This window comes from Sinohyriopsis cumingii, chromosome 9, assembly GCF_028554795.1.
Source record: "Sinohyriopsis cumingii isolate HCF-2022 chromosome 9, ASM2855479v2, whole genome shotgun sequence".
NCBI lineage: Eukaryota > Metazoa > Mollusca > Bivalvia > Unionida > Unionidae > Sinohyriopsis > Sinohyriopsis cumingii.
The window spans coordinates 19,082,955-19,099,498 of NC_142969.1; the positions used below are offsets into that span (position 1 = coordinate 19,082,955).

Genomic DNA, 16,544 nt, shown 5'->3' on the forward strand with positions numbered 1-16,544 from the left:
GAATGTGCATCATACTGCAAAATAGAATGATACAAAATATTATGTACAGCATGGAACAAATAGAATATATAATGCAGGATAGAATATATAGCATATAATAATCAGCATGTAATAATAGAAAATAAATGCATAGAATTAAAATACATGAGTATAATTACAGTGGAAACCTCCTACATAATTTAAAACCAAACTGTATTGATGGCTTACACTTGGCTAAGGTGATTCTGGTTTCAACAAGAACTCAAAGATAAAAAATGATTTCTCCACAAAAAGATTGGTTCTACATTGCAGACTTTGATCATAATTTGCAGAATGCTTGTTCTTGGGGTGAGAAAATGCCTACTGATTTTGGGGTCAAAAGGTAAATTTCAAGGTCACTGACTGACAGTTGAAGGTTGTTTCTGCCCATAAATTTTGCTACTTGACCATGTACTTTCACTGAAGTTATGGACCATTTACACATTGGGTAAGAATGGAGCATAATCATTTTGGATACAAGTGATCAAAGGCCAAAGTCACTATGACTGAAGGAAGAAAACAGATTTGGTGCAACAGCATTGGTTCTAGATCACATGCCTTGACTGACCAAAATTTGTGGATGACATGCATGTATGGTATAAAATAGGTCTTTTGATTTCGGTTTCAAAAGGTTAATGGTCAGGGTTATTTTGTCTGAAAGAAAAATGGGGTTTGCAGAATAATGTTTGCTCTAGAGTAAGTTCCTTGACCAAATTTTGTTGATTCAAGACTGCATACCTTGACCTATAATCCAGGTCATTGAGACCGTTTGGTCAATAATCTTCAGTCCCCCAGGCTGTAGTAGTGCTTACATAGAGGACTGTTGAATGCAGGGTTGCTTATAGTGTATGATTCACTGTACTCTTGTTGACATTTATAGTATGTTTTGTATTTTTTTACAGAGCAGGAAAATTGTAGACTGTTGCTGATCAAGGCCTACAAAAGTAAAGAGACCATTCCAATCAGCCCACTGCTGGATACTGGTATCGACCTTCAAGATTTATACACTGATATAGACATGACAGTGGTTGAGAAAAAAAATAAAATGAAGTCACAAAACATGAGTTTGTCAGAAATGTTTAGAAAAGGTGATAAAGTTACCCGTGTTGTTATTCAGGGTGCTGCAGGCTTTGGTAAATCTACTTCTGGTAGAAAACTTTTGAGTGATTTGTGTTGTGCTGATAGGATGCTAAGGTTTGATTTGCTACTGTATCTTGATGTGGAGAAAGTTTCCTCAGAAAGCAATTTGTTAGATGCATTTTTCAACCAGTTTCCACTTATAGAGCGAACTAAACAAGAGGATCATCCTTATAAACAGTACTTTGTATCTTTGATTACACAAGCAGAGGACAACAAAGTTTTACTGATTTTGGATGGTTTAGATGATATGACAACTTCCATTACTTTTATTGAACAGATAATGCGACGGGAACTGTATCCATCCATGACAGTTCTTGCCCTAACCCGCCCTTGGAAGATTGAACAGATGCAACTGAACCAACCTGCCCATATAGACTTGTTGCTGGATCTCAAAGGATTCAGTTTTGAGAATAGTCAGAAGTTTGCTCAAAAAATCTTAGCCAGCTACTGCAGTGGTCAAGAAAACTTTGATATAGGTTCTTTTTTTAAAGAGGTCAATAAAAATGATGTGATAAAAAGTCTTATCCACATTCCACTTCTCCTGCTGTTTTTAGTTTGTTTGTGGTGTGAGGACAATAAAATGACTTTTCCAAAGACCATTCATGAACTTTACCTTGAAATGTTTGACATGCTGGTAAAAAGGGGCATGAAGCACAAGATAAAATTACAAAACAAGGAGGGTCCTGATGAGAAGAAACAGAAAAGTCAGCCTTTCGAAAATGCAGCTTTCTCATCACTGCCAAAGATCAAAGATATGTTACTTGTTAAACAGTTTGGTGAAGATTTTCTGAATGGTCTGTGTGATGTTGCTTATCACTTTCTCTTGAAAGATAAGAAAGTAAACTCTCATGTGTTTCAAGAAGACGAGCTTGTTGAATTGCTTGGAACAGATGGGGAATCAAAGTTGCAGACAGCATTAAAGCTTGGTGTCCTCTCCAAATCAGAATCACCTAGTGGTTTGACTATAAAAACAAATGTAAGCTTTCTTCATAAAACTGTACAAGAATTTCTAGCAGCCATCAGAATTTGTTGTAGCCAGGACAGGTTTGACACTTTCCTCAGTACATTGAAAACAGTTGATGATGTCTTAAAAAATGAGACTGTTATAATGTTCACTGCTGGCATTTCAAGAAGTCATTGTACAAAGATTTCTGAGAAGATATGCAAAATAGTTGATCCTAATACACTGTTCAGTATTGCCTATTCTATATGCAGGCTATATATAAACTGTGCGAGAGAAGCTCCTGTTACGAAGAATTGGCTCAGTATGCAGTACCTGTCTGCAATCAGTGTAGAGGAATTGAATGTACTGGTATCTGTTTTGAGGAGTGTTGAAGATGTCAGGAAGATTGAATTAGGATCGCTTAGGTTACAAAAAACAATGGATATTTCTCAGCTGTACCCTCATATGTACCCTCATCTATCAGAAATTCACCTGACCAATGTTACGGTGAATGATGCTACACTTGATTTCTATGGTTCAACTTGTCTCACTAAATTAATTCTCCATGAGGCAACACTGAGGGGGAAGAGTAAGTTAATACTGTCAAAATGTGATCAGCTCAAGAGGGTCTTCCTTCGATATGTAAAGGGGACAAATGAGAGTGAGATAGTGCTCTCAGAGTGCAGAAATCTGGAAGAACTGTATGTGGGGAATATTAGTACATGTACACTTGACTTATTAGAGTCTACTTCTCTCACTGAACTCATTCTAATTGACTTTATTGTGTCTGCTGAAAGTAAGCTGGTAATGCCAAAGTTACCACATCTTGGAAAGCTGGTATTGTATAATGTAAGCTTGGAAAATTGGATTGTGGAATCCAACTGTTTGACTGAGCTTATCCTTGCTTATGTGACGTTGACCAATGGGAGTAAACTGATTCTTCCAGAGCTTACAAAGCTGAAGACCATATTGGCATGTAATATAAGTATAGACATATCAGTACTGGATCTGTCAGGGTCTACAAGTCTGACCAAAGTCTTGCTGTCTAATGTGACATTGAACAGTGATGGTCAGCTGATGCTGTCAGGGTGCCAACAACTTACACATCTAAAACTGAATAACCTGAGTCTGACGAACTTTTTGTTGGACCTGACAGAGTCTTCTAGTTTGACTGAGCTGATCCTTTCAAACATAACTGGTCCAGTTAAGATGATAATGTCTAGATGTACAAAGTGGAGACTTTTAGAGCTGAAAAGTGTACATCTGAAGGACATTGTTCTTCAGGATCCAGGTACTATACATTTGTCTTCTTGCTCTATCAGCAATGTAAAGATGTCTGTAAATTGGACCCAAAACCTCTTGGAATTTGTGAATCTTAAAACCATTACAATCCAGCATGTCAATATGGGTGATGCTAGACTGGATTTGTCTGTGTGTACCTATCTGACAGATCTTACACTTATTGATTTGACAATAACCAGTGATGGGATGAGACATCTTTTTGAGAGTCTCTCTAGCTGTAAACAACTGGAATCATTAACAGTTTGCAAACTCAAGCTTTATAAGACACCACTAGAGAATGACATGTTGGAAAGATTGAAGTCATTGACATGTTTCAGTCTCGTCAATCTGGGTAGTACACTGGACTTGTCCAAGTGTACTTGTCTAAAATATCTTGAACTTGTTGAAGTGACAATGGCTGGTGATGGGATGGCACTTTTTGAGAACATGTCTCACTGTAGTCATCTGGAGAGATTAAAACTTGACTGTCTAGATCTTACTAATACATTACTGGAGATGGACACATTCACAAGATTTAAGTTATTATTCATGACAAATATAACTATTTCCTCTCAGTGTGCAACTCAGATCCAGAATGATCCTGAAATTAGAAGTTGTTTAACTGTCATAGAAGGATTGGATATGGTCAAATATGTTGTGAATTACCATGGGGGCAGCGAATATGATAAATACCATGATTATGTTGATGAACCATTTCCACATACTGACGAAGAGGTTATTAATAATGAATTGTATAAAGAAACAAAGGAAATGTTTCTTGACTTTATGGAATGAAACAACTATTACAACATTTCAGAGAATCACTTAAAACAGTGATTTCATTAAATGCTTGAGCCAAATTACATAGAAGTTTTAAACCTTATGAAAATATTAACTTTATGATATTTTAATAAGGGAGATAAATGTCTGCTACACAAATTGTTAGACCACTGAGATGAGCTTATTAGTTTTCCCACTGGTCTATCATCTGTTGTCTTTTGTCTGTCCGTTATCTCATGTTTCTTATTGCTACACATTCACTAAGAGACTTGCATGATATCTTATTGCACCTAAAAGAAAATGGTGCCAGTCTGATATCTGTTATTGCTGTCTGGAGAATTTTGTTATCAGTATTCTTAAGGTTCTGTTCTGTTGTACTTGCAAAGCAAAGTTGTTTTTGTACAACTCATACAGTTTAGTTTGTTTTGTTGTTTCATGCCATTTTTTATCACATAAGAGGCAATAGATGGTGGCCACTGCATCTGTTGGAGGAAGATCTTGGGAAAACCCTGGGAAGAGCCACTAACTCACATGAAGCTACTGATGAGCTTTCTCACATATCCACATTGGCCTGTCTAAGACTCAAACTCACATACCCACATTGGCCTGTCTAAGACTCAAACTCACGAGGACAGAGGTGACATGTCAGTGATCAGTAAAGGTGAGTGTCTTAGAGCACTTGGCTATCTGGCATCCCCCTAACAGTGACGAAAAGTTGACACAGTTTCATGTTGTTCATGAATATGGATTGACATTTAGTTTTCTCACTACAGCTTCCCTCTGATATAACATTATTCACTAAAACAAGGTTGTAATGCTTTGAAACCCAAGACAAAACTTGTGCAAATAATTTTATTTTTTGTACACAAACGTTCTTTCTCAATATTACTATGCACTTGTTATCTGTATAATGGGTCAAAATATCCCAACAAAACCATCCTGGGACAAATTGATTTAGAGTCTAATTATTTGGCCAAATTGCGTTCATTTTTTTTTTAAACAGAGAATATCTGACAACATTTTGCATCTTTTTAAAGTAATTCTTCCTTCATTGTTAGCCATAACACTTTCCATCCAAATTGTAGATATTATGGTAAATCTCTTGTCTTCTTGGCTGTTAAAACAAATTGCTCCATGTTAACAAAGGAAGTGTGCTTGTGACCTAATTTGCTGGTTATAATGGAATCTATTAACAAATTTTTGCTTATTGAGCAATATTGGGTCCACCTAGGCTATTTCATTTATGTCTATTAAACTCAGCCTCATTGTACAAACAATAAAATGTAAATACCGTAGATACTTGCTTATAAGCCGACCCCCAACCTGAACAGGTATAAACACTAAAAAGTGCATAAGCCAACCTACAACTCTGAGACATGAGGTAAGTTCTAATTGCATTTATTTAAGCAAACTCATATTTAAAAAAATACATGTATACTTATCTTGATGTTGGTGTGCATGATTATTAAAAAGAAATGGTATAAAGTAATTTATTTAATTTCCTGTTTCCTTATTGTTTCTGCCTAATTTAGATTAGTGTATAATTTGATCGAACAATGACAAGAATTTAGCAATTGCGAGTTGCTGTAGCACTACTTCTCCTTTTTGTCTCAATTATTACATTTTATAAGTGCACTGGTAATTATGTTTTTACTTTGCTTTGAAATTGTAAATACCTAACTCATTAAAATGTAGTCCCAGTATGACAACACAATGAACAAAGAATATGGTTTGATTCAATGCTCGCAATAGGCTACTGTACATATTGAAATAAGCGACCTTTACACCATACCTGTCAACTTTCACGCCGAGAGAAAAAAAAAACTCCCAATTTTCGGGGTCGCTCCATGCCAACCTCCCAATTTCATATCTTCCGATTTTTGCAGAGAACTCCTGATTATTACAATTATGTCTTCGATTTTCATTTCGTCTAAACAAGGAAAGTCCTACATGTTCTGTTTAACACCAGTGAATTATTATTGTGATGAAATAATTACTTAACTATAAAGAATTTGCTTCTTCACTAAATAGAATGTTAAGTTTAAACATTATTCATGTCAATTAATGATTTTTGTTACCTCTACAATAATACAAAAATAAATAAACCAGAACAAAAAAATAAACCACATATAATTTCATTCCCAATAATGATCGCTGCGAATGCTGTAACTCCATATGATATACCACCATTCCCATGAAAGAAACTTACATGAATGAACACCTTGCATTTTTTTAATACTGTCTATGCCAATGTTAATTACCATTGCTAAATTAAAAGAAGGAATGAAACACATACCATGCAGCAAATGTGTCCTCAAAAAACTAATTCAGAATACATGTTTTATAGTAAACAATGCTAAATGCTTTACAAGTTGGGAATTTGGTCAGATATACAAAGAGGGAAAAATAGCTGCCACACATATGGTACTGTGAAGTTGGCTATTTTGGTACCATTAGTTAAACAAAATTGGGAATTTTTTATTTTCCAATCAATTGCTGGTGCTTGCATAAGACATAATAGTGTATAGCGTGGTTTCTTTGAATTATGACGGAGAGCCAGTCGTTTTCACAAAATAGTTGCAGATTAACTTTTTTTTTAGTCATGCTGGCTTTCTTGCTTGTATATTTAAGACTAATCTTTAGCTGTTGTGCAGTTTGACCACAGCTGACCAGAATATGAAAATAGGGCACATCACAGGGAGAAATGGGAAGTCTTTTTGCAAATTTCGTGCATATTGGATCTGTCAATATTTAGTAAAAACAAGGCCTTAAAAATGTCACAAAAAAACTCCAGATTTTAGGTCCCAATCTCTATTTTTTTATTCAGTCTCATACTAAACACAGCGGGGTCCACAAACATAGACCGCACTATAAGCGAGGCGCGAGTTACCGAGGGACCTTCAAAATTTTTTAAAAAATTGCTTTGACATCGAGAAAACCTTGGGGGGGGGCAGCGTTAGGGAACTGGGCTGTTTAATGACTGAATCCTCATTTTACAATCACGTCGATAATAATTTTTAATAATGTGCATTTTCTAATGAAGTTATTCATTACTCTGCTTAAATAACATTTTATTTCCTTAAAATATCCAACATATAAAAGATCATTCCAACTGGTTTGAACAACCATCACGTGTACGAAAAAAATCTGTATTACGTCACTGCTTATTATTCGGCTTATAAGCAAGTATTTCCGGTATGTTTTGTTTTCAAAAATGGTTCAGTTTTGAGACAATACAGTATTATATATATATATATGCTTGGACTGGATGGACTTTTAAATCCTTATCTTGTACATAGTATTTCAATATCTCTTTTATGATGCATAAAGAACAGTATATTGTAATTATAATGTTTATGTATTTAGTATTGATCATGTCCAGAAATAAGTAAATAAATTGAAAACAAGATTACCTTGAATTATATTATTATGCCTCAAATGTATTTTTGTACATTTTTCTTGATCATTCTTTGTCATGAATGTCAAAATCATCGTTGTAATATAAAAACAGAAATTACATGACAAGAATATAATCAAAGTGATTCATGTTTAGCCCTATGAGGTCATAGACCAGAAGAGCTGTGCACCCCATTATAATGCTTTTCAGTATTATTCACAAGTGCACACCAATAGTAATGCACAAGATTACTGACACATCTTTATTACATCTTGTAACCAAACAATGATCCATACTGCAAAATATTTCATATTTACAATATTTGAAACATAACAGTTAAAAATAATTTATTATGAAATGATCATCAGTGTTGAGCCTTGATGCTGAAGGTTACAGCAAAGCAGTGCTACATGTATGCTGGAATGAGGATCATTGACTTGTCTTATTCATTTCATAGCAGGCACTTTTCAACTTATGTATTAGTTATGACCAGGAGGTTTTGATTTAATAAACAACATTGCTTCTAGAGGTCGTTTCCCATTGATGACCTCTGTTCTGTTCTTATGCACTGTGGGGAATAGTTAATAGTCAATCACTTTATGCTTCTCTGATTTTATGTGGCGAGAAATGTCATTCCTGCCACCACTCCTAATTGATATACATGTAGTTTCACACAGTTTGTAGAAGGCTTAACTATTGCCCTTTCTGCTGGCAGAAATGAACAGCCAGGTCTTGCTGTATGATGTGAGAAACTGCTGTACTCATCGCTTCATGTCTTTGATTGAAATTAATTCTTCTTCAGTCACTCTCTTCCTCATAGATACCATTTCAAATACATTTTCCGAACCCAACTCTGCCATGATGCCAGATGCTGTTTACTCTACACATGCACCGTTGCAGAGCATTTTGCACATGACCCTTGTATTTAATACAGAGGCTGAGAGCCATGACTATACATCCTCGTTTGTTTGTTTGTATCACCTTACTGATTTCAGTAACAAAAACGTTTAATGTGATAAAAACTGCACAAAACTAAGTCAGTTGAATGATTGATTTATAATTTCTAACCTGTGACCAGAATGGCACTAAGACAGACATCCCCTGCACCTTTCACGCTTAATGGACTTTCCATACTAACACGATGCCATATTGGGTACACTATGAGCTAGATTATTTCTATCAGACAACATAATGATGGTGTTCATCATATTCTTTAACTTCCGGATAATTCCGTAAATTACCATAACATTGAGGGTTTGAATTCATAAATTATACCCCTTTGCACACATAAACATGGAAATTAAACCATTTGTTATATCTTCATGAAAGGCAAATTTGTTGCTGTCATTCTTTTCCTTTGCTTGATTGATGCAGATGACATTTGTATGTACATCTGTAGTTGTGCACATACCCCTTTGCTGAAAATGGACTTGTCCAGGTACTGGAAATGGATCTCAAGCATGTCCCTCTATTATAACTTCTGTTAAGTGTAAAACGCGCAGATGATGATGATGTTTTCGACACTCACAGTCAGGTTAGAAATTGTAAATCAATGAATGAATTGACTAAGTTTCTTGCACTTTTTTTTAAAACATTAAAGGTTTCCATGATTGAAATCTGTAGGGGAGTACAAACAAACGGGGATGTATAGTTAAACTATGGCAGGTTGCTATTGCTTTACTTTCATTCTTATTTTCTTTCTTGTTTTTGGTACTTCCCAAATACAAATTTTCCATATTTTACCTCGCACGAAATCGGATTTAGCTCTTGAAGTCATATTTCCATATTTTATATTTTTTCCAGTACTAAATACGGAAAAATACGGAGGGTGCACAGGTCTGGAAAAATTGAAATTACATCACAAGAACATAAAGTGATTCATAATTAGCCCTATTAGGTTATGGGATTTTTTGTTTACATCATATGTCTATCTGTCCATTAGCACATGATTGTATTCACTATTCATGGTAAATGAAAACTGTGTTGATTTGCTGTCCAGTATGGTCACCTTGACATCTATCTAGAAAATCTGGCCAGCTTTAAAATTGTATCTCTACTCTTGCTGAATGGAAGTTCATATGAGCACAGTGGTTTCACTAAAAGAATTTTTATTATATCTGGTTGGTCCTAAATGAAGATGATGATATTCTGATGACTTGAGATCTTGTTATCACTGCCTCTGAACCAAATCTTATTGGGTTTTCAGCAGAAGATTTCTTATGATTTCAAGTTGGTCTTGAATGAAAATGGTGCCACTTGCACATCCAATATGTCTGCCACTGTTGCCACCTTGAGAATATTGTTATCACTGCTATGCCTGAATGGATGTTCATATTAACATGGGGCTATAGTTGGTTCTAAATGAAAATAATGCAAATTGACACTCCATATGGCCACCACAGTGGTCATTTTGAAAATATTTGTATCTCCTCGCTTCACAAATAGATGGTTATATCAACATGGTTTTTGTTTTACAAATAGACTTGTCCTGATACCCTGTTCATCCAAAATGAAAGTAGTGCCAATCATACCTTCTGTACACCCATCACAGCAGCTTATTTGCAAACCTTCTTATTGCTGAAGAGTATTAGAGATGGTTTCTGATCTTATCTTGAATTCATGGCAATTCTTTTTGTAAAGTGGAGCACCAGTCCCTTTGAAAGAAAAATAGATAAATGTATTAACATTTTGGATTTAGTTTTGTATTTAAGGCATGTGTGTTTTGCAATCACATATCAAGTTTTATATATTTTTTTTCTATTTGTTTATAATTTACAATCGAAAGGAAATGGATTGTTAAAGAATAAACATCTTCCTTGGTCCCATTCAAAGGTATATTTATTACATGGTATATATTAGCAAGATGGCTTGAATCAGTTATGTATGCTTGAATTACTTCTGTTGATTTAGTAATTACACAAAAACGAGATACATTTTTGTCCAGCTCTCTGTACATGCATACATTAATCACATGGAAAATATTAGACCAACTGTGCAAAACCCATTTGACATACTCGTTAGGTGATTCAGTATGCATGTTTCACATTGTGTAAATGACCTTGTTAGATTTTCATATTATTCAAATGAATTTTATTTGAAATACATTTTTTACAGACCTATTTTATTTAAGGTTTGCAATATTTTGCTGAAACCTATTGACCAAAGAAAATGGGATTTAGTACATATATTTCTACATATGTAAAAGAGTTGAGACATTTCAAGCTATTTTAATGTTTACTTATTTTTTTAAAAGATTGTTCATAAGATTTGTTTAATTCTGGACTAAGATATTTTTGCAAAACCAAGTGAGCACAATTATGTAGTGGCCATATAATTTTTGCAAAAGAGGGTTAATATGTATCACTGCTTCGTTTTGTACATGTGCATGCATTCTGTTGAAATTACTCTACTATCCCAGTTGTTTTACAAAATGGTTTAACATATTTAAGCATAGTTTAAATAACCACAGATTATCCCAGTCTGTGTGTGCCATATCATGTATGTGATGGGAATGTGGATAGAACATTTGTATTTAATAATACAATCAGAGACATAACATTATGTAGTTATGTGATAAGTGATTATGATACTGTTATTCTTAATATTAAAATCACTTATGCTATTGTGTTATAATTTTTTGAACCTATATTGAATTGTAACAAATTCAGGTCCATATTCCAGATTTAAGTACATTGAATAAGGCAAAATAAATTTTTATGTTGAAATTTAGATTATTTGCTTTTATGTTCACTTTAAATATTATGTAGTCTGCTTAACTATTTTATTCCTATCTGAATTGTTTGTTCTTTTGGAGTTTTTTGTGTGTGTGTGTGGAATCATGGCATTTCAGTTGGTAGAACATTTGGTTCTTAATTCAAGTGTTGCAGACTCAATACTGCGTATGTCAGACATAGTTGGCTGCGTTGGTGTGTTTTTGAGAAAGGCATTTAGTCCCCACTTCTTGGGGATGTAAACTTGATCACTTCTCATCAAAATTGGAAAAGGTAAGTAGCCCTCGTCCAAGTACATGTAACTATTAGGGTATCAGGAATGAAAGTAGCAGTACCATGATTTACTTTCTATAGGCAATCAATAGGGAATTTCTTGAGGGGATGTTGAAAGGTTTCCTTTTCAGTATTTGTATTGAAGAACATTCTACCCACCTGGATAAATTTCTGGGAAATTTTTAAAAAAAATGTGTATTTTAGGTACACAGTAGGATATTACTTCATATTATCAGTACATTAATAGGAATTAATTAGGAATTTGGGTTTATCGTTTCAGAATGGGCATCTGACTAGAATTAAATTTTGGAGCAAGATTAGGGATTTTGCACATCTGATTTGACATCGGTCTGTTTGATTTTTCATTTGTTGATGGGAGGATTAAGGCAAAGTACACTTTGAAGGTTTTATGGTATGAGGCAAGTAGAGATAAGTGCCTTGCCAAAGGACACACAATGGTAGCCAGTTCTTTAGTGGAAACTCGGGCTACACCCATCTGATTGTGACTCTAACACCTTAACTGCTGAGCTACCATGGCTCCAACATGCATTGGCATAATGATTAACACTACATCATTATGGTTAGTTGGCATAATGATTAACACTATCATTATAGTTCATTGGAGAGATTGGTACCTAGTTTTCTGACTAGTAAATGGTTAATTACACACATCTACATTTAGTGTTGTATATGATTTGTTAATATTCTAGTGACCACGAGCTATACTTCTTTATCTAAAATACAATGATAAAAAAACCCAAACCAGTATCATTTATTGAAGACCAGAGTAGAAAGGGTATTAAATCTGACTAAGCGATAAACTATAATTACATTTGGTTTCATTTGTGCAAGAAATTTTGCATATGTGTGTGTGTGTGTGTGTGTGTGAGTGTGTACTCCTTGAATTCAAATTTGGCAAAGAAAAGCTTGAATGATACAGGCCTATTTTGTCTTATGATATTAAATTCAGTTTAGTTGATAGTTGACAATCTTGATTAGTTATTTAAATGTCTGTATCCAGTCAGGTGGTCTTGATTTTATTCTACTTACATAGACTTGCCACTTGACTATTTATTTGATGGTACATGTTGTAATTCAAATCTAAATCTAAATCTTTACTTGATAAATTCAAAAACATAATAATTTTGGTGTTTTATATATCCTTTGCCACACATGCTTTATTAGCTCTACTGGGTATGTCCTTTGTTTCACTTGCTTTCTTAGTCCTACTGGTATAGACCAGAAGGGTGTATGTGATGGCCTGTTGTCATTTGCGTCACAAGTGTGTAATCACTACTCTCAAACTACTGAAAGGATTGACCTGAAACTTTACACAAACATTAATCCCAAGATCCGTTTGGTGCTAAATGAAAATGGTGCTTCTTGGACATCCAGTATTGCCCTCTTTAAAATCTTGCTATCACTATTACTGGATATTTTCACAAAAAGGGTTCATGTGTCATCTTTGTGGTTCTAAATGAAAACGGGATGATCTGATATCTGATATGGTCGCCAAAAGTGCCAATCTTCAAAAATGTTTGATGCCACTCTTTTAGAACCATCAGATGACATCAATATGACCATCCATTAAGGAATTGTTGTTGTTGTTCTAGGGTTTAACGCCATTTTTCAGCACAAGATGGGCTATACATGGCGGCCAGTATAACTGGTGGAGGAAGAACCCTGGAAAACCCAGGGAAGAACCACCGACCCACGAGAAGCTACTGGCAGGCTTTCCCACGTACCCACGCAGACAGAGGTGAGATGGCAGTGATCCGGAACGGTGAGCGCATTAGACCACTCGGCCACTCGGGGCCCCCCATTAAGGAATAATAGTGATAACAATATTTTCAAAATGGTACCATAGTGGCCATTTAGATTTTATTTGCAACCAAATGGACTAATAAGATCTTTTCACTTGATGACTTCTTATGATTTTTATTTGGTCCTGAATGAAAATGGTTCTGTCATTGGGTTGGACCCAAATGAAAATTTTGGTGATCTGACACCTATTTGGCCATATTCAAAATTTATGTTATCACCACTTCTTCTGAAAATGCGGCCATATGCATATGGTATTTTCACTCAGAATTTGTATAATGACTAGTTGGTCCTAAAGGAAATTGATTTCAATCTGATTCCTGTAATGCAACCACATAGGCCATCTTGAAAATCTTGTTTTTTCTACTCCTCTCGGAAACAGTGTTTTCAATAAGAGACTTCTTATGATGCATAGTTGGTCTTAATTGATACTGGTGCCAATCTGACATCAAATATAGCCACCATCATTACCATGTGGAAAATCATCTCATTGCAACCATTCTTAAATGTATGGTCATATTCACATGGAATTTGTAAGAAAAAGAGAAAAGAATTGTTATATCTGGTTAATCCTGAATGAAATTATTGCCCCTGTTACATCCAAAATGGCTGCCATCTTTAAATTCATGTTATTGCTGTTTCTCCAGAGTGTATGGTCAGACTAACACAAGGTCAGGGTCAAGCTTAAGACCCATAGATTCGTAGCATGACTCTCCAGTCAGCACCATCTCTGCTAAATCAGCGTATCTACTATCTGGCAATATACTGTCCACTATTGGCTATTAACCCCATGGTTCAGATGGTCATATCGACGTGGCATTTCATTAAAATACTTTCTTTGATGTCTTAATTTGCTGCCTATTAAGCCTCATTTGCTTGTAGGGCAGCAACAAAGCTTTTCCAATTCTGTCTGTCATTGGGCATTTCCTCTAGTGTGTCCCAACCTTGAAGGGTCTTCATGTCAGTCTCAACAGTACACTACCATGTTGTCTTAGGCCTCACAAATTTCCATTGTCCCTCGGGTGTCCAGTGCAGAGCTGTCCTTAAAACTGCTTCTGCCTCCTTTCTCATCACATGCCCAATTAATATCCTGAGTCTTCTTATGATGATAGTGGCCATGTTCTCTTGGTGGCATCGCACAAGCAGGTCATGGCTTGGAATTGTCCTGAGCCAAAAGATATATAGCATCCTGCAAAGACTAGTGGTGTGGAAGAATACGAGCTTGGCAAGATCGTACTCTGTCATAAGTCAGCACTCAAAGCCACATAGTAGTGTTGACAGGATGCAGTTTTGATATGGCTTAAACCTGGGGTGAGTACCATACTGTGTTGGTCTCCATACACATTTCATATTTTCTGGGGGGCCCCAAATGGCCGAGTGGTCTAAAGCGCTCACCGTTACAGATCGTTGCCATCTCACCTCTGTCTGCGTGGGTTTGAGTCTTGGGTTCGGACAATGTGAGTTTGTGAGAAAGCTTTCTAGTAGCTTCTCGTAAGTCGTGGATGTTTCCGGTGTTTTCTCTGGCTCTTTCTCCACCATTAATACTGGCCGCTATGTATATCCTATCTTGTGCTGAAAAATGGTGTTAAACCCTACAACAACAACAACAACAACAACAACGTACTTTCTGTCACTGATTATTCTGCTCTGGATGTCATTCTTGTTGGATGCTGCTGCCCAGGTATGTAAAGCTGTTAGTGCTGGGTAAGTCTACATCAGCTAGCCCGATTGGTGTTGGTTAGTGTATATATTGGTGTTGGTTAGTGTATATATTGGTGTTGGTTAGTGTATATATTGAGATACATGACCTCTGTCTTCTTCTGGTTTATTCTCAGTCCTACCTGGTTGTGTCTTATCTAACATTTGTTGGTGGTTGTGGGAAAGCAATGCTGTTGTTGTTGTTTTAGGGTTTAACGCCATTTTTCAGCACAAGACAGGCTATACATGGCGGCCAGTATTAATGGTGGAGGAAGAACCCGGGAAACCCCCGGAAAGAACCACCGACCCACGAGAAGCTACCGGCAAGCTTTCTCACATATCCACATTGGCCGAGCCCGAGACTCGAACTTACGCAGACAGCGGTGAGATGGCAGTGATCCGTGACGGAGAGCGCTTTAGACCCCGAAAAGCAATGCAGGATCATCGCAAAGTCCAGGTCTTCCAATATGGAAAATGGTGTTCGTCTGATGCCCCTTGACACATCTTCTGTTCTCTGCATGGTCCAGTCATTTACTAAGTCGAAGAGTTGTGTAGATATTTTTCATCCACGTTTGACCCCCGTTTTTACTTCAAACCACAAGACATCGAGTCTTACGCTGCTTGTGAAGTTGGTGTAAAAACTCTTGATGAGCTGGACCATTTGTAATGGAATTCAGTAAGTCCTAAGAATATGCCAAGGATTGATAACTGAGCAAGGGTTTTACTGGTTTCGGGTAGTAAGGTAATGCCATGCCAGTTGTTACAGTCGCTGAGTGCTCCTTTCTTGATAATCTTGACAATAACTCCTTTGGTCCAGCCCTTGGGTACTTTGTGTTATTCCCAAATTTCTGTAAACAGTGGCCGGAGAATGGAGGCTGCAAGATCTGAATCTGCTTTGAACATTTCAGTATTCAGATTATCATATACTCGAACGGTGTTATTATTAGAGATCTAATAGCATCAACGATTACTTCTTTTTCTGGTGGAGCAGTGTTAATGTCAAGGTCTTTCCCGGCTTCCTGGATGTCTACTTCTTCAGGTGGTGGTATGTTCAGAATTTCCTTGAAATGCTCTGCCCAGCATGCTTCTGTTTATCCATGATTGGAACATTTGTCCTGCCACTGTACCTGTCTGGGGAGTTGGTTAGGCTTGAACTCTAATTGACAGAAGTTCTCATGAAGATTGAAGGGGACAGCAGTCTACCCATCACAAGAAGAACTCTACACTGTTCTCCTTAGTGGTAGCTTCTTTACAAATGGACATAATAAATCCACTAATGAAGTTGTATCTTGAACCTGATCATCCATGGGCGGGGATCTTAAGGATTTTCTTTCATGCACAGTTATTGTGGATTATAAATTAGAATTTTACTCTCAGCGGCTAAGCAATTAAAATGAAAAGATTCCCCTTGCTTTATTCCTCAAATCAGATTTCCATAAATTGGGTAAGCTTTTGATTGATT

General features: G+C 36.1%; 1 protein-coding gene across 7 annotated transcripts in view; it reads left to right on the forward strand.

The window, feature by feature from the left end:
* The window catches only part of LOC149791338 (uncharacterized), a 234,754-nt gene extending 222,048 nt beyond the window's left edge, over positions 1-12,706 (forward strand). For all 7 annotated transcript variants that reach the window (XM_089969879.1, XM_089969883.1, XM_089969877.1 and 4 more), the window contains one exon: positions 921-12,706. In XM_089969879.1, the coding sequence (XP_089826005.1) occupies positions 921-4,177 (3,257 nt within the window). In that variant the 3' untranslated portion in view covers positions 4,178-12,706. The remainder of the gene's footprint in view (positions 1-920) is intronic.
* Positions 12,707-16,544: the final 3,838 nt, after the last annotated feature.